General features: G+C 39.3%; 1 protein-coding gene across 27 annotated transcripts in view; it reads right to left on the bottom strand.

The window, feature by feature from the left end:
• Positions 1-4,862: 4,862 nt before the first annotated feature.
• SYNJ1 (synaptojanin 1) overlaps positions 4,863-25,405 on the bottom strand; it is a 104,069-nt gene continuing 83,526 nt past the window's right edge. For 7 of the 27 annotated variants that reach the window (XM_028845358.2, XM_028845360.2, XM_028845359.2 and 4 more), the window contains 9 exons: positions 22,752-22,961; positions 22,016-22,159; positions 21,331-21,369; positions 19,482-19,529; positions 18,199-18,237; positions 18,005-18,075; positions 15,780-15,888; positions 15,025-15,242; positions 4,863-7,913 (listed from right to left, as the gene is read on the bottom strand). In XM_028845358.2, coding sequence (XP_028701191.2) covers positions 7,101-7,913; positions 15,025-15,242; positions 15,780-15,888; positions 18,005-18,075; positions 18,199-18,237; positions 19,482-19,529; positions 21,331-21,369; positions 22,016-22,159; positions 22,752-22,961 — 1,691 coding nt within the window. In that variant the 3' untranslated portion in view covers positions 4,863-7,100. Of the gene's footprint in view, positions 7,914-10,994; positions 11,019-15,024; positions 15,243-15,779; positions 15,889-18,004; positions 18,076-18,198; positions 18,238-19,481; positions 19,530-21,330; positions 21,370-22,015; positions 22,160-22,751; positions 22,962-25,405 lie in introns of all 27 variants that reach the window. The other 20 variants (XM_077995823.1, XM_077995831.1, XM_077995830.1 and 17 more) reach the window with 9 other exon arrangements.

Below are 25,405 nucleotides of genomic sequence, written 5' to 3'. Positions count from 1 at the left end.
GGAAATGCCCAAAGCCAATCTGGGCTTGGTAGGAAGACTGATAACTGATAGTGGATAGAAGGGGGATGGAGCCTTGGGAGAGGGGAAGATGTGTTATTATTTCTAGTACTGTTGAGACAGGGATCACTCAAACCCCGGAACAGGCAGTACTGGTCTGATTGGCAAATGCCTATCTCGCCAGGGGAAATGGGCTACTATGTTTTCTTAGCTCCTGACTGCGGGCCATAAGGTCATACCCTTTCTCTTGAATCCAATTCTGTAGTCATCAGCTTCTTAAAATTTTACAGTATAGCCTTCCAGATAGAGAGCTACATGTCCACAAACTTACATATTTTACGGGGTCTCCATATAATTGTTAATAATATTGAGAAATGTGGAAAATCGTTGCATAAGAACCCATGTTTTGACCATCCAGTTTTGTTTAAATATGTAGCTTAGTAATCATCTAGTGATTATTAAATCATCTAGTGATTAAAATAACCACAGATCAAGCCCGTGCAGTATCTTTAAATTTGTCAGCCCTGGTATTTGTGGTCCTCATAATTTTATTATAACTGCATTCTGTTCAGCATTTTCTTTTCTTTTCTTTCTTTCCTTTTTTTTTTTTTTTTTTTTTTTTTTTTTTGAGACAGAGTCTCACTCTTGTCGCCCAGGCTGGAGTGCAGTGGCTCATTGCAACCCCTGCCTCCTGAGTTCAAGCAATTCTCCTGCCTCAACTTCTTGAGTAGCTGGGATTACAGGCACCCGCCACCAGGCCCAGCTAATTTTTGTATTTTTAGTAGAGACGGGGTTTCGCCATGTTGGCCTGTCTGGTCTCCGCCCGCTTCAGCCTCTGGAAGTGCTGGGATTATAGGCTGGGATTATAGGCGTGAGCCACTACCTGGCCCTGTTCAGCATTTACTTAAGGTCCTTTTCTTCTCATACAGGGCTTGTCTTAAATATCTGTGGCTAGCTCTTTCTTGGTGTGGTTTCAGCAGTCATAAATCATGCAAAGCCTGTTTTCTTGCCCTCAGGCACCCAAGTGAGTTCGAATCTGAAGACCAAGATGACACCTGGTGTGGTCTTGTGAGTTTTTACTAGTTTTCTCTTTGTATTTGAGGTGCTGTTGCCTTTCTAGGATGAAGAGCATCTTATGACCATTTGTATCTGTTCAGCAGTCCATCAGTGATTAACATCCTGATCTGGATAATTTATGAGTCTTTCATGATGGCTGCTGGATATCAGGCAGCCAGAAACGAAAAGAGCAAATTTTGCTCTATTGACTGCCTTTTTTTTTTTAGGTCCTAACACACTACAGATACAGTTAAGGCCTCTCTCTAATCCCATTCTCTTCTTCCCCTTCTCCAGAGGTAAACTGCTATTCTGAATTTGGTGCTTATCATTTCCATTGCATGTTTTTAATACCATTAACATGTGTATATACCCCTAAAAATATATCGTCTTGTGTATTTTAAATTTTATTTTATTTATTTATTTATTGAGACGGAGTCTTGCACTGTCGCCCAGTCTGGAGTGCAGTGGTGCAAACTCGGCTCACTGCTACCTCCGCCTCCCAGATTCAAACAATTCTCCTTGCCTCAGCCTACCAAGTGGCTGGGTAATTACAGGCGCCTGCCACCACGCCCAGCTAATTTTTTTGTATTTTTAGTAGAGACGGGGTTTCACTATGTTGGCCAGGCTGGTCTCAAACTCCTGACCTCGTGATCCGCCTCCCTTGGCCTCCTAAAGTACTAGGATTACAGGCATGAGCCACTGCAGCCGACCTTGTAAATTTTATATAAATGATGTCATACTATTTTGTATCTTGCTTTATGGCTACCCTGTGAGGTTTTCACTCACTTATTTTCCACTCCACTCCCCAGTTGACGTTTATTTCTGGATTTCACCATTACAAACAATGCCTCTCATGTTCCACAGATCCTAGTTTCTCTAGTAGTCGGATTTCTTGTTGATAGGGTACATGAATTTTACCTAATATTGTTAAATTGTTTTCTTGAGCTGATGTGCTAGTTTACTCTTTCACCAACCATGTAAGAGTTCCCCTCTCTCCGTATAATTGGTAATCCTTGATATGGTCAGACATTTTTCTAACATTAATAAATTGGTGTTTTGATTTATACATCAGTTTCTTGTGAGTTTGCTTATTACATGCCTATCACCCTTGCTATAGTTTCTGGCCCTGCAGAGCTCAGAATCTGGCTGTGGGTCAGGTAAAAAGAATGAAAACTAAGCTACAGACTGGAGAAGTATCTGCAAACCACATATCCAATGAAAGATGAGTAGAATCTATAATATGTAAATAATCTTCTAAACTTAACTGTAAAAACAAAATCCATTTAGAAGATGGGCAAAATACCACAGACACTTCACTGAATATAAGATGGCAAATAAGCACTTGAAAAGATCTTCAGGCTGGGCGCAGTAGCTCACACCTGTAATCCCAACACTTTGGGAGGCCGAACTGGGCAGATTACGTGAGGTCAGGAGTTTGAGACCAGCCTAGCCAAAATGGTGAAACCCATCTCTACTAAAAACACAAAAAATTAGCTGGGCATGGTGGCAGGCACCTATAATCCCTGCTACTTGGGAGACTGAGGCAGGAGAATCATCAGAACCCAGGAGGCGGAGGTTGCAGTGAACCAAGATTGTGCCACTATACTCCAGCCTGGTTGACAGAGCAAGACTCCATCTCAAAAAACAAAAACAAAAGATTTTTATCATTAGCTGTTAGGGAAATGCAAATTAAAACCACAAGGAAACATCCACTACTATAATGGCTAAAATAAAAAAAAATAACGACAACACCAAATGAGGAAAAGGATGGGGAGAAGCTGGATTACTCATGCATTGCTGATGGGAATATGAAAGGGTAGGCACTCTGGAAAAGTTTCAGTTTTTAAAAAACGGAAGCATGCCATAACCATATAACCAAGCAATTGCACTCCTGGGTGTTTATCCCAGAGACATGGAAACTTCTCTTCACGGCAGCTGTATTTGTAATAGCCACCACACTGGAAACAACCCAGGTGTCCTTCAGTGGATGAATGGTTAAACGATGGTACATCCATACCATGGAATACTATTCAGCAATAAAAAGGAACAGATAGTACATGCAACCTAGATGAATCTCCAGAGAATTATGCTGAGTGAAGAAAGCCAACCCCAAAAGGTTACATACCACTATTAAATTTACATAACATTCTTGAAGTGAGAAAATTATACATGCAGAGATCAGATAAGTGGTTGCCAGAAGTTAAGGGCAGGGGAAAAGGAGATGGGATGAAAGGGCAGTGGGAAAAGGGCAACATGAGGGTTCCTTATGGTGATGGAAATGCTCTGTGTTGTTCATGTCTTGGTCATACTCTGGTACTGTAGTTTTGCAAGATGTTACCCCTTGGGGCAAGTGGGTAAAGGGGTACATGGGGTCTCTGTATTATTTCTTATAACTCCATATTAACCTACAAGTATCTTAAAATGGTTTTTTTAAGGCAATAATTCTGTAACTTCTTAATAAAAGGTTAATGAACATTAAGAATTAAGGTAAGAATTTCAAATACCAACCAGATAGGTATGAAAAAAGGCAACACTAGCCTTGGCCTTTTTTTTCTTTTTTCTTTTTTTTTTTCTTTTTTTAATGAGATAGGGTCTTGGTCCGACGCCCAGGCTGGAGTGTGGTTGTGTGATCATAGCTCACTCGCTGCAGCCTCGATCTCCTGGGCTCAAGTGATGCCCCACCTCAACCTTCTAAGTAGCTGGGACTACAGGGATGCACCACCATGCCCAGCTAATTTTTTTGATTTTTACCAGATATAAAGTCTATGTTGTCCAGGCTGGTCTTGAACTCCTGGGCTCAAGCAATCCTGCCTTAGCCTCCCAATATGCTGGGAGTACAGGAATGAGCCATTGCACCTTGCCTAGCCTTGGCCTCTTTCTTTCTTTGAGGCAGTCTCCCTCTGTCCCCCAGGATGAAGAGCAGTGGCGTGGTCTTGGCTCACTGCAACCTCCACCTGCCAAATTCAAGATACTCTCCTGCTTCAGCCTCCTGAGTAGCTGGGATTACAGATCCCTGCCACCACACCCAGTTAATTTTTGTATTTTTAGTATAGACAGGGTTTCACCATGTTTGTCAGGCTGATCTCGAACTCCTGACCTCATGATCCACCCATCTTGGCCTCCCAAAGTGCTGGGATTATAGGCATGAGCCACCACACCCGGCCCTGGCCTTTTACTTTGGGTCTTTTTAGTCAGTCCCTTTTTCTGTCTGGTTGTGTCCCAATTCCTTTTTGCCCCCCAGTTGTTCCTTCTGCTTTGGGTAAGAAAAATAATTCATATTTCATGTATTATTTTCAAGTCAGCATGATTTTGAGTTAGGGCCTCTCTTATGGAGTAAGTGCATGGACCTTCTTTTTTTTTTTTTCTTTTCCCCAGAAAGAGTTTCGCTCTTGTCGCCCAGGCTGGAGTGCAATGGCACGATCTTGGCTCACTGCAACCTCTGCCTCCCAGGTTGTAGCCATTCTCCTGCCTCAGCCTCCCCAGTAGCTGGGATTACAGGCCTGCGCCACCACACCTGGCTAATTTTTTTTTTTTTTTTTTTTGTATTTTTAGTAGAGACAGGGTTTCACCATGTTGGCGAGGCTGGGCATGGACTTTTTAATAATGATTAGTAATCTCAGAAAATCTTTCTTCTTACTTTTAGAGGAAGCACTATCTGGAGAAATGAAAATAAGGTCTTGAATTAAAATACCTGATTCGGCAATAAGGGTTAGGCTTATTTAGTTTGAACGTCACTAAACTTGTGTATGTAAAGTACACGGAAAATGGCTGAGAAAAATTCTTCCCTTTCGAACAAAGAAGTCAGCATGGTAAAGACAGATATATTTATTTCATATGACAGCACGTTTCACAGGATATGTACAGAATGTCTGTGTACCACTGACTTTAATACTGTACTTCTATAAAGTTTATCATTATAAATATTGTATGCCACATAAGCAATAAAATCTTACATATAAACAGCAATCTAATATAGAGAACACAGAGTTCACAAAGAGATCTTAGTGTCTAACTTCTGCTCTGCTTTTAACAGAACTAGTAAATATTTAATAATACACAGAATAATGGCTAGTTATTTGCAGCATACCTTTAACTTTCATAACTTTGTGCATTTTCAGCAACTTGCCAAGTGTAATTTCCTGATAAAGGCTGGGCTGCTGATATGTATATTTTAGACAGTAGTTTATATCCAATAGGAAACATTGCTCACAGAACTGCAATTTGCACTAGTGAAGTTTACCTAACAATGAATTATTTTGCTAATGGAGAGCAAATACCATATACACGAGTCACATGGATGTTAAAGCCACAATTTCAACAAGTTAATTCACATTTTGAAGCATACTGCTTATAGTAATACTGCTGTTTAAAAGACACTACTGCTGAAATGATTAGAACCTCCAAAAAGCACAATGTAAAACTCACAAGAGTTATTTCTAACAGCAAATCCTGGCTGTTAACAGAGAAGATTACTTCTATAAATATAGTATTTTGATAACATTTGAGCATTTAGAAAAATGCTTTTTTTTCCTAATAGATTTGCTTTATGTCTAAGTGCAGTGCAGTTTGCTGTGCTTTTAACATTTTACATATTCGTAGCCATGAACGCTATTTTTTTATATTCCCTCAATGTACATCTTTAAAGGTTAAGTGTGGACATAGGAATTTAGGTGGACATATACAACTCTTTATATAAAAGGAACGCTAATGTAAGTCTTAATGGGTAAAGATGATTGTAATGGAAACTGACAAAGAAACAACTATTGCTCAAGGAGTTTTCTGATTGGTTTACTTAATGATATCAAAATACTACATTCTGTAAAAATTCTGTGTACTTCTTCATAAAATTAATAAAAGCGGGATCAGTTGCATATTGGCAGTGCAGGAGACAAAATCCACAGCTAATTTGAGGTATAGCCTCTAAAAACTTAAAGCAGCATCAGAGATGTGTTATGTAGCCTCGTAAGAGGGGGGAGAACACAGTGGATATATCCCCAATTCAAAGCACTCAGGGGATGGCTGCTTTCCCTGCTAAAAGCAAAGTTCCAGAGCAAAAGCAGCAAAAAGAAAATATGGGAGGGATACAGGCAACGTACATTCAAATGTACGCAGAGAAGAGAGTACGGTTAGCTCTAATATTTCTCCTTGAACTTGGTGGTATGTGCCTTCCCTGCATATAAGGCCATAGTGCTTTTTTGGGAGCACTAGAATATCCATCCACTTGACAGTGACCACAAAATAGGCTGTTTCCAGCGGCAAGAACCTCCTCCTGGAGAAAAGCATATGAAAGCGCTGGAGTAAAAAGTAACAAGGTTGTGTGTATTTGAAGGTGTTGGGTGTGGAATGGTAGAAAATTCTGATTCTGTGGTGAGATTATTCTAGTTTTGAAAACAAAATTAATGAAAGGTCCAAATTACATTGCAGCCATCTTTTTGGTAATGTGATATTGAGAAAGGGACTCTCTTGGAACTTTTAGGTATAATTTGGTCTGAGTTATATCCTAGAAATTAAACTATGAATTGTGAAAATATATAAATGTATATGGAAGTATATGTGTTTGTATGTATTATATATGTACACATACCTATACTTTTTTCCTTTAAAGCAATGCCTTTCAAAACTGTTCACTGTAACCTTGGCAGCTCTTTGGTAAATACTCATAGATAACCAATTGTTAACAAGTATGAGAGGGCTGGTGGAAATGTCAGCTGAAAGTTGGGTGGGCTTTTTTGAGATTCTTCAGAAGCCTGACCGAAAAGTTTCTGAATAAGGACTGTTTTCTAAAGTAGTTTTAAGCACTTTTTATGGCTACTACTGTCTCCTATTCATCCAAAGAGAAATACATCAAAACTCCAGTTAACAATGAGAAGGGTTTTTCCTTATTTCCAATATACACATATTCCAACTCTGTACACATCAAATAGTGGTGTTTTGTGAAGATATCAGTGCACTTACAATGACTTATTGCACATAATGAAATACGAATGCCCAATTCTCTTGGCTCTACCTGCCAAAAGCAAATACCCACTGTCTTCTGTTGCGTGGCGTTATCTTTCTGTAAAGTCCAGTGTGGGCGAAGCCTTAGAGGCCAAGGTCGTGAAAGGATCTACTGGAGGGCTGGTGCCAGGCAGGAGCAGAGGGACAGGAGGTGGAGGAGGTCTTCTTGATGGCAACACACAGAAAGAGACATTTGTACCTTTATTCCAGTCATCATTCAATGTCAGGTTGGAGCTGGAAAATGAACTTGGCAGATTACCCAGTAAATCTGAACAAGCTGACTTTGACTTCCCTTTCACACCAAAGTCCTCTTCTTCCTCAAAGGTTACCCATCCTTTTGGGTTGCTAATTGTTAATGTAGACTGCCCCTGTAGATCAAAACTTTCCTTAAAGCCATCAAGTGAAGATGAAGCCTTGCCTTCGTTATGACTGAGAGGCTGCAGAGAAGGGAAAGGATTGATAGTAACGGGCTCTTCTTTGGAGAACCATGAAGTTGCCTCTGATTCTTGAGACTTGGCTTTAAATGGGTTTCCAGGAGCAGCAGTCCTGTCACTGAAAGGATTTGTCCTGGTCAAGCCGGTAATAAACGGGTTTGGAGAACTTCGCATATTTTCCTGGGACTGACTCCGAGCTGGAATTGGAGGCATTGTTGGCATGCAACTCACAGAACTCAAAGTATTAACATTACTTTGCGTTACAGAAGGCAACTGAATCAACCTCTTTGGGTCTGGGGTTGGAACAGGTGACGTTTGAACAGATAGCTGAGCCTTTGATACAGCAAGCAGATTAAATGACAGATCTTCAAATGGGTCAATCTTTAACGGTGATTCTCGTTTGACACCAGAGATTCCATTTGTTTTTACCTGCGAAAGAAAGGGAGCACTGAAAAACCAGTTTATATTTACTTTTAATACCCCCCATTCTTCCTGTCTCAATTATTCTTCCCTTTTTAGGGGCAAGCATGTAAATTTAGAAACTAAAAAGTAGCTTTGTGTAGTTTGTTACTCTGGTGGTTTAAATAAGATGAAACAGCTACAATCTTTAAAAACTTCTTTCTAAATAAATCCTTTCTAATTAAATCAATTTTTTAAATCTCTCAAAATCAGAGCTTATTTCATTCATGCAAGTTTTGAAATGGTAAGAAGGAGAATTGTATAGAATTAACAAATTTGTTCATGCCCAGTTCTATCACATTTCAGTATGAACTTAAGAAATCCATACTTATGACTTACGGTGAATCTATATAAATAAATTTCCAACACCCATCTATGATGATGATGATGTGGTTTCATTGTTCTTTTAAGTATGTTTTCATTTAAAATTAATGTTACTATGGAAATTCAATTTTATAGATAAAATAAATTCTATTAGCATATTTTATTCATAAGATGAAGACTCCATATTTCCCTCTCCCTCTTCTAGTTGGAAAAATAAATTTTGAGAGTTCTTTGCTTTTTTTTTTTTTTTTTGGAGACCGAATCTTGTGTTGTCACCCAGGCTGGAGTGCAATGGCATGATTTTGGCTCACTGCAACTTCCACCTCCCAGGTTCAAGTTATTCTTGTGCCTCAGCCTCTGAGTTGCTGGCACTACAGCCGTGTGCCACCATGTCCAGCTAATTTTTTGTATTTTAGTAGAGATGGGGTTTCACCATGTTGCCCAGGCTGGTCTCAAACTCCTGAGCGCAGACAATCTGCCTGCCTCAGCCTCCCAAAGTGTTAGGGTTACAGGCGTGAGCCACCACGCCCGGCACAGCTGACTTTTAATGCAAGCTCTCCTTTGTTGAATAAACTGAGTAATGTGAGGCTGGGTGCGGTGGCTCACGCCTGATTAATCCCTGCACTTTGTGAGGCTGCGGCGGGTGGATCACCTGAGGTCAGGAATTCCAGACCAGGCTGGCCAACATGATGAAACCCCGTCTCTACTAAAAATACAAAAAATTAGCCGGGCATGGTGGTGCACGCCTACAATCCCAGCTACTCAGAAGGCTGAGGCAGGAGAATCGGAGAACCGCTTGAACCGGGGAGGCAGAGGTTGCAGTGAGCTGAGATCGCGCCACTGCACTCCAGCTTGGGCAAGAGCAAAAACTCCGTCTTAAAAAACAAAACACAAAAACTGAGTAATGTGGCAACTTTCCGTAAAAAAACTGACCCTCCTGTCTTGTAAAAATGTTCCAAAACAGATACACTATTAGTAACCAAATGCAACCATTGCTTAAAACCAGAGGGAAAAAAGTCCCATTTTCTATTTGGTTTATGAAATCTACAACCACAATGAAGATGTGCCTAGAGTGGAGCCTGGTCCCCTCTATGTGACAGAGTTGGCTGTGAACTGTCATCAGTAGGAAGAGTGCTTGGAATTCCTTCACTCTTGCCCTAAATCCCTTGGTCCCTACTCCATAAAGAAGCTGGTTGGAGTGGAGCACAGCCAAGGGACTGAGCAAAGCCAACTGATCAGATGAAGGAAAAGAACTACGATTCTGGCCTCATGGGCAAATTAGCTTATCAGGCATTCATTATTAATTTTGAAAAAAATGTACATAATTCTTAAAACTAGAGTAGATGACTTGGACACTTATACTAACTTAAGAAAACTTCAGGGTTGGATAGGACGGCCCAAAAAAGAAAATTCAGTTCAAGACTGGCAATGTAATAAAATGAGCACTGCCCAACAGGAATCTGGATAGTTGTTAAAGCAAAATAACTATACTTTCATGAAATATATTGGAAAAAAACAGCAGCAGTCTCAATAAAATGTAACTGCATATTATGAAACAGTTACTGCTTAAGAATAAGGAAGGATGTTCACTTGTAAGAGGAAATGGTGTGGATGACTTAAGTGAATAACTTTCAAGTATCTGTTTTATTCAACTATCCTAGAATATGCTTTATAATTGGTTGAAAAAGTATATTTTTCTTCAAACTTAGTGTGATAAATTTGTACAAAATTAAAGAGAAAACATGTCACAGACTTTAAACTGTATTCTAAATGTCTTAGGTAAGTAGATCTATATGTGGAAATGTACTTACAAGGAAATTTATATAGCTATTATAAAATTAACTCTGTATTACCAAAAATCTCTGGACTATTTATAGTTAATATAAAATGGAAATATTTGAGTCTGAGACAAAATTCTCCTATGGCAGATAGAACCGTCTGCAACACAGACATTAGAGGAGAGGAGAATTTCGTGCTCTGCCAGCTTAGAATAGAAGTCACCTGCTGCATAAGTGCTGCACATTTGAATATCTTTATTTTCATATATAGGAAAATTTTTATTTCAAAATATGTTAATTTGATAGAATCAGGATCATTTTTCCCAGACTTGAAATTACAATGACAACCACATCACTATTCATCACATTAGAATTAATTTGTAATCTAAGCAGGATTTGTGATGACAATATTAAAACTGGTGCTATTTTTACAGAGAAAGGTGTTGGAAGGCCCTTTAAATAATCCTGTTATACTACTAACTTTTGTCTTTCTAAACCATCAATTCTTCCTTACCAATAACAATCTTGCTACTAAAACTATTTCAAAAAATATTTCCCCCAAATATTTTTCCTAAAAAACATACTGAATTTTGTGTTTATGTAATTACATAAATGCCATTGTTAAAACCAAGAACCAATCTGCTTTTGCCAAAAAGGCCTTCATATACCTAAATCTTACTTTCTTGAAGTTACACTTTTTAGTTTTGTTAATTTTTATTTAAAAATGAAGCAAAAAGTGGTAAAGCATTAGCAAGAACAACAACATGGTTCCTAAAATCCAAAATACTAAGAAGAAGAAAAAGCAGGTTTTATGGTATGATAGAATTTATTAATGGAGACAGGTGGTTTTAAAAATGGGTGAAACTTTAGATGTATGAAGAAGAGATTCATACATCTAATGTGTTGAGACGGATGAAAACACATGTAAGATTGATAAATTGTCAGATACCTGTTACCCTGATGGTTGCTCCTGCTTTGAGAAAGGAAACAGACATCAAAGGAAAGAGTTAGGAGGATAATCCGAGATCAACCAGCAACCCTAACAATTCAGTCAACAAAATACTTTCTAAGTTACATACAGAATCCAAAAGCAGCAATATTTGCAGGTTGTAACATAAATTCAAAAGACAATTCCAATTCCTTTTGTAATTTTGTTGAATTAGGGTCCAGACTTTAGTTTTGTCTGAGGTTGATTACTAACCAGTTCAGTTTTGTTATTCCAAAAATAATACTCCAAATGATTTCAGAGTTCTACAATATTTTAAGCAACCTGTTATGGACTGAGTATTTGTGTGTTCTCCCCTCCCAAATGCGTATGTTGGTTCCATAAGCCCCAGTGTGATTGTATTTGGAGGTGGGGCCATTGGGAGGTAATTAGAGTTAGATGAGGTCATGAAGGTGGGACCCCATGATGGGATTAGTGTCCTTATGAGAAGAGACACCAGACAGCTTGTGCAAGTGTGTGTGCCTGCTCTCATTCCAGGCACCACATGCAATGAGACGGCGTGAACACACAGTGAGAAGGTGGCTGTCAGCACGCCACAAAGAGCGCCCTCACCAGAACTCAACCATGCTGGCACCCTGATCTCGGACTTCCAGCCTCCAAAACTGTGAGAAAATAAATTTCTGTTGTGTAAGCCACCCAGTCTATGGTATTTCTTATGTCCACCCAAGCAGACTAAGACACAGCCTTAGGATAGCCTAGGGATGTCATTATTAGAGAAAATGGCAATGTAATGGTACAAAATGATACCATTTTTGGTACATACTATTTTGCAAAAAGACCATCCCACTGAAAATTAGTATTCATTTTAACAAAATGGTCAGCATCTAGCTTGTTTTATCTTACTCAAATTTTCTGAAAAATTATACCCTTAGTATCATTAATTTAATTCATAACATATTAGTTGGAACATACAAGAAACTTGTACCTTACAAGAAATTTGGAATTTACCTTTGTTTAAAAATGAAATCATAATCCCTCTACAATATACCATTATTTTAAAAAATCTAATATCCTCAAAAAACAGTTTTGAGGTAAATCTTCTCCAATATCTAAACGTACTACTAAACAGCAAAACTAATTTTGACAATTCAGAGACATCATCCTGAAATATATTAAGTACTTTAGAATTCCCTGCTTAGTAAACATGAGACTCTTGTTTAACACTCAAGAGTTTTGTGTATCAGCTCTGGCAGTGGATAGGAGATCAGGAATAGGTTTATACTGAGAAGTACAACGTTGCTGTATCCTCCATTAAATGGATCTAGATTGCTGCGATTTTTCTACCAGGTCTCATAGTAACAGTACAGCAGTGAGTTCAGTTCCTTTACTTCCAGTTGCATTTCCTTATTTCTGGCTCTTAGCTGATAAAGATGACTAAGATGCTGGAAGTCAGATAGATAACGAGGATTTTTTATACTTTGTAAAGGATGTATGACATGTTATATAATCACTCAAATTAAATGAATCTCTTCCATACAAAATTAAAAAGTCAAAGAATAAATAATAAAAAGTAAAACTGGGTCATGTACGTTATGTTTTAAATACCTTGTAGATTTGGAACAGGATAAGTAAAGACTTGTAAAACTTACAAATGTTCAATTCTAAAACTATTCCATCTCATTACAAAATATCGAATTTGTCATATTTAAATATCTCATCATCAGGTTTGAAAATCTTGTATATTTTTCAACTTACAGCTACTTCCAATAATTTTTAAAATTTTTTATTATTTTTAAAATAGGCATTATTTTATGGTTCAAAATTCAAAAGGTACAAAAAGATAAAAAGACTCCTCCTCACCTCCCTCCTGGTCCCCCAGCATTGGGCATTCCCTGGAGGAAACTGTAACCACTCTGTGATCCTCACAATGACACTTTGCATGTAAACAAGACCCCACCCTCCAAGAAAGGTGTGTCTGTGTATCTAATATTAAGGAGTTTGGTATCAATGACAGAGGCAAAAAGATACTTCGGGATTTGAAACAAATATCTTTGTCTTTTTGATGAACTGACAACCACAAGATTCAAGAACACAATCTAAGGGCGCACACACAAAGCATGTGCGTCGGCCACCAAATTGCTATACTCACTTCAATGAAAAACATAAATCAAAACAATGGAAAGTTTTCTGTGAAAATGATACGTGTCTTAAGATGATTTTATAATGATAACTACAATCTCAGCTGACAGTCTGCACTTCCGGAAGTTTTTCAGAGTACTTTATCTACTTTCTTATTGGTCTAAGGACACTTAAACCATCAGAGTTCTAGTAATTATGGCACACATCTACAATGAGACGGATGCCCTAAAGCAGTCCTAGAAAGCTCAGAGTGGCTAGCTGAAAAAGTTTTTTGCCCTTCAATTACATTTTAAAAACTACAACAGTATACATTACAAGAAAATAAGGAAAAAAATCACTATTGACTAAAAATGGATTAGCAGAAAAAAAACCCATTCTTTGAAGGAGTTCTGCCATTATTATATATTTTCAGCATCCTCAATTTTTTTTTTCTTCTTTTCTTTTTTTTTTTTTTTTTTTTGAGATGGGGTCTTGCTCTGTCGCCCAGGCTGGAGTGCAGTGGTGCAATCTCAGCTCACTGCAACCTCCACCTCCTGGGTTCAAGCAATTCTCCTGTCTCAGCCTCCCGAGCAGCTGGGACTACAGGCGCCCACCACCATGCCTGGGTAATTTTTGTATTTTTAGTAGAGACGGGGTTTCACCATATTGGTCAGGCTGGTCTTGAATTCCTGACCTCAGGCGATCCACCCACTGTGGCCTCCCAAAGTGCTGGGATTACAGGCATGGGCCACTGCTCCCAGACTTCCTCCTCAATTTTCTAAACTAAAAAAATGTAGCACGCTTTTTGGTATTAACCAGCTTAGAAGAACATTTATTTTTCTATATTATATATCCTTCAACTTTCACAAATGTTACTTAATAAACGCTAACTGCTAACATTATTCATATTGTATTGAGTCATATTTACTTTAACATCTGTTTTCACCCTATAGACACTTAAGAAACTGTTCACTTCTGCCAACTAGCTGGAAATACCCATATGTTTGTAAAAATAAATGTTAACTACTACTTATTAATGTGCTTAAGGGACATGGCCAATACATATTATTTCTGTATTTCAGATCTTTCCAAAGTGTAAAAGAAGACATTTTATTTATTTATTATTATTTTTGGAGGTACAGGGTCTCACTGTGTCACCAGACTGGAATGCAGTAGAGCGATCATGGCTCACTGCAGCCTCGACCTCCTGGGCTCAAGTAATCCTCCCACCTCAGCCTCCCAAGTAGCCGGGACCACAGGTGCATGGCACAATACCTGGATGGTTCTTTAATTTGTAGAGACAAGGTTTCACTGTGTTGCCCAGGCTGGTCTTGAATTCCCAGGCTCAAGGGATCTGCCCACCTCGGCCTTCCAAAGTGTTAGGGTTCACTCATCTCACAGTTTTTTCAGAAGAGTGTAATGAGATACTTTAAGGAAAGATCACTTTGAAAATTCACAGTAGGCTGGGCACAGTGGCTCACACCTGTAATCTCAGCACTTTGGGAGGCCAAGTGGGCAGATTGCCTGAAGTCAGCAGTTCAAGACCAGCCTGGCCAACATGGTAAAACCCTGTCTCTACTAAAAATACAAAAATTAGCCGGGCATGGTGGCAGGCACCTGTAATCCCAGCTACTCAGGAGGGTGAGGCAGGAGAATCGCTTGAACCCGGGAGGCGGAGGTTGCAGTGAGCCGAGATCACGCCACTTCACTCCAGCCCAGGCAACAGAACGAGACTTTGTCTTAAAAAGGAAACAACAACAACAACAAACAAACTTATATATATATGTATAACAAAATATAAAAGGGAAATTAAAACTCTTTTACTTCTTATAACAGACAATAATTAAAATAGGTACGTTCAAAGACTAAACCATATGCATCGAAGATAGTATTTTGTGTAACAAATGAGACTTACTTGCGGTTGTGAGGAAGCTTCTGAAGGCAAGCTATGGGATGACCTGCTTCGAGGTGGTGGTTGTGGTGGGGTTTCCAAATTTGGCTGGGGGCCAGACTGAGGCATAGGTGCTGCCATAGGGACAAGAGGCTCCTGCAACCTTTGAGCAGGTGGGGCCAAAGAAGACTGTGGAGGAAAAGCAGCCTGAGGCTTCAGTGGTTCAGGAAGGAAAGTTGAACCTGAAAAACCAGTGGTTGTCAGACGTTAGGTGTATTCTAGAAAACCACGTTTTTTTCCTTCTTTGATGAAATGTTAGGAGAATATTCTAGTTATTTCTTCCCCCAATAAGTAGCCTCATTTCTTGTGGTATAATGAAGGAAGGATATATCTATTTGAATACGTTGTAGAAGGTGGGAGATGACAGAAGGAAAAAGAGAAAAATACATACCACTATAGTATTTCTAATATAGTACCTACCTTTCTTTTCTCTCAATTTTTAAAGATTTTTGGTTTTTGAGACAGGGTCTTGTTCTTTTGCCCAGGCTGGAGTGCAGTGGCGTGATCACGGCTTACCACAAGCTCAACCTCCCGGGTTCAAGTGATCCTCCCACCTTAGCCACCCGAGTAGCTGGCACCACAGGCATGTGCCATCACACCTGGCTAATTTTAGAGTTTTTTATTTTTTTACAGACGGGGTCTCACTATGTTGCCCAGGCAGGTCTCAAATTCCTGGGCTCAAGCAATCCTCCTGCCTCAGCCTCCCAAAGAGTATCTACCTTTCGACGTTTCTGATGTTTTGCTTTGGCTTTCAGGAGTCAGTCTTCCAGCAGATGCCCGTGCATGGCTCTGTGGGGCACTGATAACTCCAGCACGAGGAGGAATCATCTACAGATGGGAAACATAACACTTGAGACATTTACTTACCTTCCACAGGTAAAATTCTGTGAAAACATTTGCTTTTGCATCTCATTTACTTTCTTCTATGGTATTAGTCCCTATGTTGTCATTTGAAGGGTTCTCTACCTGAATCCATATAGTGATGAATTTTAAAATCTTCCTGTTTACTTCTGACTGTTTACCATCTGCCAGACATTATGTAAATTAAGCACTGTATAGGCATTTCCATTTCATCTTCAAAATATCCCTCAGAAGTAGGTATTATTTTATCATCTCTATTTTAAATTAACATGAAGAAATGTATACAACTTGCCCAAAGCCACGCAGAAAGCAGAGCCAGGATCCAAACTTAGGTCTGACTAGCTGCGGGGCTAGGGTTCTTAACCATGTGCAATGCTGTCTTATTTAAAAAAAAATGATTTTAAAATACACAAGGAGACAGAGAGACATATACCTGAGCAACTAGGAGACTTTGGGGAAAATAAACACCCTGAGATTTGTTGGTTTTTTTTTTTTTTTTTTTTTTGAGATGGAGTCTCACTCTGTGACTCTGTGACCAGGCTGGAGTGCAGTGACACAATCTCTGCTCACTGCAACCTCAGCCTCCTAGGTCCTGGTCATTTTCCTGCCTCAGCCTCCTGAGTAGATGGGACTGCAAGTGCCCACCACCACACCCAGCTAATTTTTTGTATTTTTAGTAGAGATGGGGTTTCACCATGTTGGTCAGGATGGTCTCAATCTCCTGACCTCGTGATCCACCTGCCTCAGCCTCCCAAAGTGCTGGGACCACAGGCGTGAGCCACTGTGCCAGGCTGAGATTTGTTTTTTAAGATGTGGGGTCTTGCTATGTTGCTCCAGCTAGACTTGAACTCCTGGGCTCAAGTGATCTTTCCACTGTAGTCTCCTGAGTAGCCAGGACTACAGGTGCATGCCACTGCCACCCAGCCATATATATATTTTTTTAAACACAGAAGTACAACTTTTGAATGACTAACTCAATATTCCGAAATAAATACACTGAAAAGACTCATCAGTGAAAAATATTTTTTTCTATTTTCATATGTTTGCTGAAGGATCTAAGCTAACAATATTTATTTTAAGCAAAATATGAACTTTTAAACTCAGAAAAATCCTGACTTTCTTTTCCTGTACTTATGGTATTCAATAGAATAAAGAAAGTTCTTCTGCCCAGTGTGGTAATGGAATCAGTGAATGGCAAATTTCCCTTTTTTTGAAAAAGGAGGATAAACATTTGAATATTACACATAAAAAAGAACCTTCAAATTATTAAGTGGACAGCTACAACAGAAAAGACAAAAAACTTCTATGTTCATAGGAAGTAGTTTTTTCAGTTCTCACAATCTTAATAATCTTAATTTCTAGGTATAGTAACAGCTCTCAGTTTCCTACTCTTCAGATATGGGCCTCTCAGTAGTCCCAAGTTCTACTGGACTAGCCTAAGTCACTGCTTACTGGTTTTTATTTGCTCTTTCTCTCTGTTCTTGATTACCTGTTACAGTCCAGAGAAAGTTTTCAAATAATAAAAAACCTACGTGTATAAGAGAACATATAAACATACAGAAAAGACACATTCATCAGGTAGAGAAAAATCCTGCAACACCATCAACCCTCCTATTTCTAACACCTTTACAGAATATGATGAATCTGATCAAGAAAAAAAACAAAAAGAGAAAAAAAACCTTTGGAACCAGTTTTACTATACTGTATTTTTTTTTTTTCCTGAAATGTAATTAAAATCCTTTTTTAAAGAAGGATTACTTTATATCTTCATTACTTAGGTAAAATGATAAAAAGCTGCCCAAATCCATCATCTCCTCATATACTGAGACTCTTAAGATATTTACTTAGTGACCATAATTGTTTTAAGTCTATCACTTTTATCCAAATAGTGGCATTGGTTATTTTTGAAGAGTGTGTTAAAATGTTAGAGAGTTGGGCAATCATCAAGTGCGATCCCCTCATTTTAGAGCCGAGGAAACTGAGGCCTTGAAGGTCACATGATTTCTCCAAGGTAACAGAACTGACTAGTAGTAAACAGGACTTAAAGCCCAGACCCCTTGGCTCCAGGCAAGGTCTTACCTACCGGTCTGGCTGTACTGTATCCAGCAGGTCCTGGGCCTGCAAGTCCTCCTTGAGGTGAAGGCTGACTGCGTCCTGGAACAAAGACATCATATATTTAAGTTTAAAACAATAAAAAAGAAACCATGTACTTATATTCCAAGTGTGTATTTCATGGTCCAGTTTTGAGGGTGAATAGCTACATTCAAGTGTTTTTACCTATGTTATCTTTCCGTGTTGTTCCAGGGCTTTTGGGTGCTTTGAAGCAAGAAGGGAAAAAAACAATTAGTTGCAAGTTAACAATTAAGCAATATTGCATAACATCAGCTTGCTGTTCTGCTTCATTACCAGCAGAAATGGGGGCTTAGGATAATGATGAAGGGTATTATCAGTCCTGAATGAAATACTCCAAAAAAGAGAAAAATTACAATATTTAGAGAGACCTTTATGGGAGACAAGTGGTGACTTTAGTTTGATATCTCACTCATGGGGCCACTTTTAGGGTGGCATTCCCCATAGAGCTCTCTTTTGTGAACCCTGAAAACATACAGCCAGCTGTGCGAATGGTCACAAGATGTGGCACTGCTGCCCCTTCGAGTCTGGCAGACAAGTGGCTCCTGAGCAACAGACAGGACTGCATTTGTCAAGTTACACAAGAGGCTCCTAGTAGCACTACTTTAGGGCTTCACACTGTGGATGTCATTGTGGACAAGGTTATCTTATGATGAGATCTTTCGGATTTCTATAACAAAATCCTATCATTAAGACAGAAGACAGGCATATGTCATTACCAAATATCTGCCTTATGGAAGACAGTGTTAAAAATATGTTCAAACTCATAAGAATGGTAGCTTAAGGATAAAATGAAATAAATTACTCTTGGGGCCAAAAGGAGTAGGAGTGACTATCAAGGGCAGCATCTTAGATAAACTCTCCTTCTTGTAAAGAAATTCAAGTACAATTGTTATAAGAAATACATCAGCCTTTTTTTAAATAACTAAAATCATAACAAATGGCCACTAGTCTTAAAGGTCTTTTAAACAAATTTGGCTCAGTGCTAATCTATAAAATAGCTATGTTATCTGAAATCAACTACAAAATACTATATTCTTGGATCTGAATTAATAGGGTTTATTATAATCATTAATTTTTAAAACTTCAGATTAGTAAAGTACATTTCTAAATATTTTACTTATTCTGAAAAGAATTTTGAAGACATTCTTAAACAGTAATTTCACAACCTGGACATACATAAACTATATATGAAACAGAATACAAACACCACTAAGGATCTCAGGGAAATTAAATGGATATCCATTAGAAACTATAGGTGACATAGAATGAAGAGAGGAAAAAATACAAGATATACATAAGGAGGGGAAAGAGAAGTTTACAGCTGGACCAAGAAAAGATTTAGTATGCCTGTAAACACTGGGGGGTGGGGCACTGACACTGAGAAATAAAATGAGAGAACCATTTCTATAATGCAAGAGTCTTGTTACCTTCCATCTCTCTCCTAGCTACCCCAGGACTGGGAGGGGCTCCAATACCTTTTTAGAGAAAGAACAGAAGCTATATATTGTTCAGGGCCCACATCACAGAACGAAAGGCAGGCACACAAGACAATTTCCATAGTAAACTCACTTTTGCAAAAGGGCTCTTTTATTGCTTTAAATTTCTTCAAAGATATCAATACAAACCAAAGTGACTTCAGATGCTTGGCCCAAACCTGAATCCTCCCTTTACTCCAACAGAAGAGTAGAAACAGGACGACAGTTTTCTTTTTATATATACAATTACTACCAGTAAAGAATTTAAAAATACGTTTGATGAAGCCCTTTGCTTTAAAAATCATCTTACTCCTGGCCGGGCGCGGTGGCTCACGCCTGTAATCCCAGCGCTTTGGGAGGCCGAGGCGGGCGGATCACAAGGTCAGGAGATCGAGACCACGGTGAAACCCCGTCTCTACTAAAAATGCAAAAATTTAGCCGGGCGCGGTTGTGGTCGCCTGTAGTCCCAGCTACTCGGGAGGCTGAGGCAGGAGAATGGCGTGAACCCGGGAGGCGGAGCTTGCAGTGAGCCGAGATCTCACCACTGCACTCCAGCCTGGGCGACAGAGCGAGACTCCGTCTCAAAAAAAATAAATAAATAAAAAAAAATAAAAATCATCTTACTCCTTATATCCAGAGCAAGTAAAAACTCTGATATTTGATAGTCAAAAGGAAAGAAATCATAAATTTCTATGAGACTACGTAAGTCTTTTGAAGTTAGTTTTTGATGCATTAATATTAAAAACTCTAATGTACTATAATTACGTAAAGGAATTATTGGTTACAGGATGAAAAAACATGTTGCAAACACTGCTTACAAAAGAATTATGAAGGGGAGCAATTTTTAAAATTAAGACAGATTTCACTGTAATCCACTGGTTTGCTAATATAACTTATGACAGATCCATTTTAAATTTATTTTTTTACAGGATGTTTTCCTAATTAAAGCAGAATATAAGAAAAATTATCATGGAAATGTAAAAAAAAGCAGGAGCTTGAAAAGGGAAAAATTAAATGTTTTCTGTAGGTCAATGGAAAAATGATCACTTAGCTGTATTTGGCAGAAGCTGTAATGCTGAAATAATTAAGCTATTCTTATCACACGCAGTCATTAAGATCTACACACAGGCAAAGTCGGTCTGTAGGAAGACCTGAATCGCTCAGTCATGTCACTAGGCAAGCTACAATAGAAACAGACCAGCTACACATGCACAGTGAGCCTTAGCAACATCGGATTTGTAAAAATTCTTCTGAGGAATTGTGAAAACTCACCTCATCTTTTCTTGAGAATTAGAATAAATAAACTTGTCAAATGTATAACTCCAACTGAGCTCTGTGAATTTTCACCTAAACCAAATAAACTATACTTCAAACAAAAAGTGACCCATTGTGAATAAAAATTTCCTTATAAAGAAATGAAAAGAAAATCATACAGTTCTTTGCTAATTCACAAGCTTTTCCACTAGAAAATAAATGTATCACTAATCAAATACTTGGGAAATGTTCTGTATTTACTGTACCTGAGTGACTTTTAAAATTAATATAACTTTTAGGTATTAAATCTTTGTAAATGAATCAACCACATTTATTTAAAAAAAAATTATTAGGCCTGATGAACAATCCCAGCCTATCTGGGAAATGAAAGCCTTTATTAGTTTTATTTGTGGATTAGTTTTAGACTGGAATGTCATTCATTTTGACTTTTATCAAACAAACCTAAAATGTCTTTCAGTTGTAGGGATCAAGCTCCAAAACATTAATGAACCACGATTCACACATGCTAACAAATGTAAATGGTTACCTCCAAATTCCTTTCTAGCGGGTGCAGGACTCCTGGCCCCTTATAGTTCATAAGAAAATAGGCAGTAGAAAGGAAATGACATTAAATACATAAGTGAGATGTCAAAGATTGCTATAGTATCCGTGATGTCAAGTATCATGCAGGAATTACATATTATCTAGGTACTACAAAAACTATTATTCAATGCATATGCTTATAATTGAAGTAACAGCATTATATTTAATTTAAAAGAACATTAAACAAATATATACAATTGTACATTAATACGTATACTCTCCAGTTTTAATTATACATTTTACAGAAATTAGCATATTTTAATGATTTCATGCTTATAAATCATCCAGAAATGAGGATTTTGAAAAAAATTAAACCTAAATTTACCTAAGAACAGTTTACATGCATAACTAGATCAAATTAGCAAAAACAAAATAAACCTCTCTGGCTGGCTGGTGAGAAGGCAGCTAAAGGCAGCTGTGAAAACACCTTAGAGGAATCTACTTTGCAAACACTCTACCGTGTCTGTTGCGACTACGATGTTCTTTAGAGAAAAGCTAACAAATAGCAACAATGATAGAAGAAAAATCCCAGTAAAATCCAGAAGCTAGAGATTGGAAGACATGCAAAACATTTTAAAACAGAGTGAAGAATTTTACATCTAGCAGAAATGGAAATAAAAGGTTTTCACCTGAAGGTGGAGGAGGTCTCTGTGGGGGAGCCGGGCGTGTGGGAGGGGCAACAGGGCGGGGCGGTGGTGGCCGCTTGGGCTCCAAGGGTTGGGCGGGGTCCTTCTGTGGCAGCGGCATTGCTGGCTGCGCGTCAATAGGAGAACCTAAAAAGCACAAAGGAGGTAAGAAGATCAGGTTCCAAGTAGCTGTTGACAGAAGGGAATATATATATGTGTAATGTTCTATCAAATGTGCACAATGGTGTAAAAAAAGGGCATGTATTTTCAGTATGAATAACAAAAGCAGTCTACCATTAAACTGCCCTCTGGTACCATGGCAGCAATAATGCTACCTCTGTGCTGACGTCTTCCCTAGGCCTCAGGTGCTGAAAGCTAACCTACTAAGTGGCCCTGATATGGCACAAACTATTGTTTGAGTTAGGTCATTCTGCAGTCTGGCCAGGAGAGAGAAGAAAAAGCCCAAATAGTTATGGGTTCATACCATAGAAAATCGTCAGTTGTAAGACACAGACAAACCAAACCACATAGAAAAAAGATTAAGAACAATTTTCATCTAGTGACAGTTATAACAAATTTCCTTTCCATTGAGAGCTAATCATCTACAAGTTTTCCTCTTCTGTACCGGAGAAAACAGGGTACACTTTAGCACCGAGGTATAAAACTTAAACGATGACTCTCCAACATCAAGCACATTGGCTACAGGAAGCCATACCGAACTTTCAAATAAAATGCATACTCTGTGCACTGGGGGGCCCAGGAGTTCTTGACGGTGCTCGGCTTGGTCTGATGGGAAGGGAAGGTACCGGACCCTCTGATATCGTAGGTGACTGGCAGGGACTAGTTCGCGGTGAAGAGCTGGGGGAAGTACCAAGGCCGGAACTTGAAGATGGCTGGAGATGCTGAGGAAGAAGTTCCTCCACTTCGGCACTATAGTCATCAACATCACCTAAGGAAAAGCAGGCTTGATCAGAGATAACTCCATTTTAATTTGCTCAGAGATTTTTTTTCACCTTAGGTTTTAAAGAGTTAAAATACACAAAACAAACATGAACATTATGACATTGCAAACACACATGGATTAAGCATGAAGGCGTGTATAAAACCAGAATTAGTAGAAATGCTGTTTCAGAAGATGTGAAGATATCTATTGTCTCTGAGCAATAAGATGCCAGGTGACCAACCACTTGGAGCTGGGGTGACCCAATGGGCTATCAATATGCCCCAGAGCAGCTTCTCCAATACAAGCCAACTCAAGTTTCCTGCTCTCCTTCCAAACCTGTCTACTGTGCTCTATGGAACTGCCCCACTCCCTTGCCCAACCCAGGTCCAGCCTTAGAGTCAACAAGCTCTCAGGAGCCACACAGCCTTCCCCCAGAAGGCTCCTCCCTGCCACCCTCACCCCACAAAGACCCTCTTTGCTTTAAGCAAACACTAGTTCTCCCCCAGGGTCTCCTCATCTCCACTTACTTCTGGGTAGGAAAGTGGGGTCAAGGTAACCCTTGCAACCTAACTGCCATTCCAGAACATTAGTCTTCCACCCTGAACAAAAAGTCCTACTGCTCTGAGGCTACGCCATCAGGAATTTATGTAACACCCTCTACCCCCACTTGCTATAGTCATCTCCAACGTCCATTCTTCCATTTCCTGAACCCATTCATTGAGGACTAAGCAGAGAGCAAGACTGTAAGTCAAGTCCCGCACCATCTTTCTGTGTGGCATCAAAGTCCATGTGGACAACTCATTCAATAACAAAATGCCTTGGTCCTATCCTTACTGACATTCACCTCCACTCCTAACCCACACCCCTCAGAACTGCACTCCTCTGAAATAATAAACTCAAAAGCTTCATTCTGACTTTGGCCTCCCAGCTTTTCAGTTCTCTCCCTTGGCTACTCTTTCTTCTTTTGATTTCTTCAGAAGCCAGGGCTTGATCCCTCTAACTCTGACCTCCGTCGGATTCTGCTTTCTTCTGTACCTACTTCAGATTCTATGGTTTTCCATCTCAAACATTACCCTACTTCGCTCTTCTTCCATTGCACGTGCTTGACATAACCCCATCCCTGCACTGATTCCCCTGTTTAATCTTTCTGTGGTAGCACTTGGACTGCTGACTGCCTCTGCTAAAGAAAACCACCCAGTCCTGACAACTGCAGTCACATTTGAAATCATGCTTTTCAGTCTCTTCTGGGCTCCTAAAGTGCCTGGCAATTCCATGATTTCCTGGTTTGCTCTTCCCCTCACCCTTTGCTCTTCAGGAGCTTTACTGCAAAACTCCTCAACCCTCCTGAAACTGTGGGCTGTCCCACTCCTGCAGATAACTTCAACACATCACAGAGAAGAGAGAAGTCTTAAGATGGGAACCCCTGCTTCAACAGCCGGCCCCCAAGCTGCAGTCTCATTACATGGTTGTCACTTGGGTATTTGAGGATGGAACAAATGGACCCTACCCAGCCTAGTTTTCTCAGTGACACTGCTCTACTATTCTGCTGTGCCCTTCCCTCAAACCATCAGCCCTTTCTCCTCTACTTTTCCATTAGCACTGTGCATTCTCAAGCCTCTTCCACCCAAAAACACCACCCTAGGACCTCCAATCTTCCTAGAGCAATTGCCCTCTTCTCTTTTCCCCCAAACCTCCTTAGAAGAGTTGTCTACAGACCCTTTTCTCCACTTCTTTACCTTCCATCCATACCAATTTACCACCATCTGGCTTCACCACTCCTGGGATCATTCTCATGAAATGTCAATAACAGCTTCCCTTCCTGTTATTAAATCAGAAGGACACGTTTCCGTCCTCATTTCTTCTCATCTTTCTGTGGCACAAGACACCAGTGACTACTCCCCTTCCATGCTCTACTTTCTTTCCTTGATTTTTAAGCCATGAATTTCTCTTGGCTCTTTGAGATTTCTGAACAATTGACATTGTTTCTTCTCATTTTCTTTTCATGGGCAGCCTTCTTCTGTCTATATTTAAACTCTGTATTTCCACATACTCAATCCCAGGACTATATTTCTCAATATTCAATTTATTCTGTCTCGTTATAATCTTGTTGGCCAAGTTATATTAATAAATGCCCATCACTTTGCAGGCCATTAGAGCTTCCTTGACTCCAGAGCTCTCTCCTGAGCACCAGACTCATGTCTGATTGACTCCATGAACATCTCAAATTCAACATATCCAAAACAAAATTCATCTTCCATCCTGCACCTACTTCTCTCTCTGCATTTATTTTCTTCATTTACTCCCTCACAAACATCCCTGCATAATCCATGTGGATCCTCTTTCTCCTGGCTTGGGCTGTGCACATGCTTTCTTCTTGGATCACTCCTCTATAGCGTTAATCCCATTCTCCCCGAGTCTTTGGATTCTCAACTTAAATTTCAATTCCTCTG

The sequence above is a fragment of the Macaca mulatta genome, chromosome 3, assembly GCF_049350105.2.
Source record: "Macaca mulatta isolate MMU2019108-1 chromosome 3, T2T-MMU8v2.0, whole genome shotgun sequence".
NCBI classification, from domain to species: domain Eukaryota; kingdom Metazoa; phylum Chordata; class Mammalia; order Primates; family Cercopithecidae; genus Macaca; species Macaca mulatta.
Note: the sequence above shows the minus strand (reverse complement) of the source record. Positions and strands in the feature narration are given on the sequence as shown.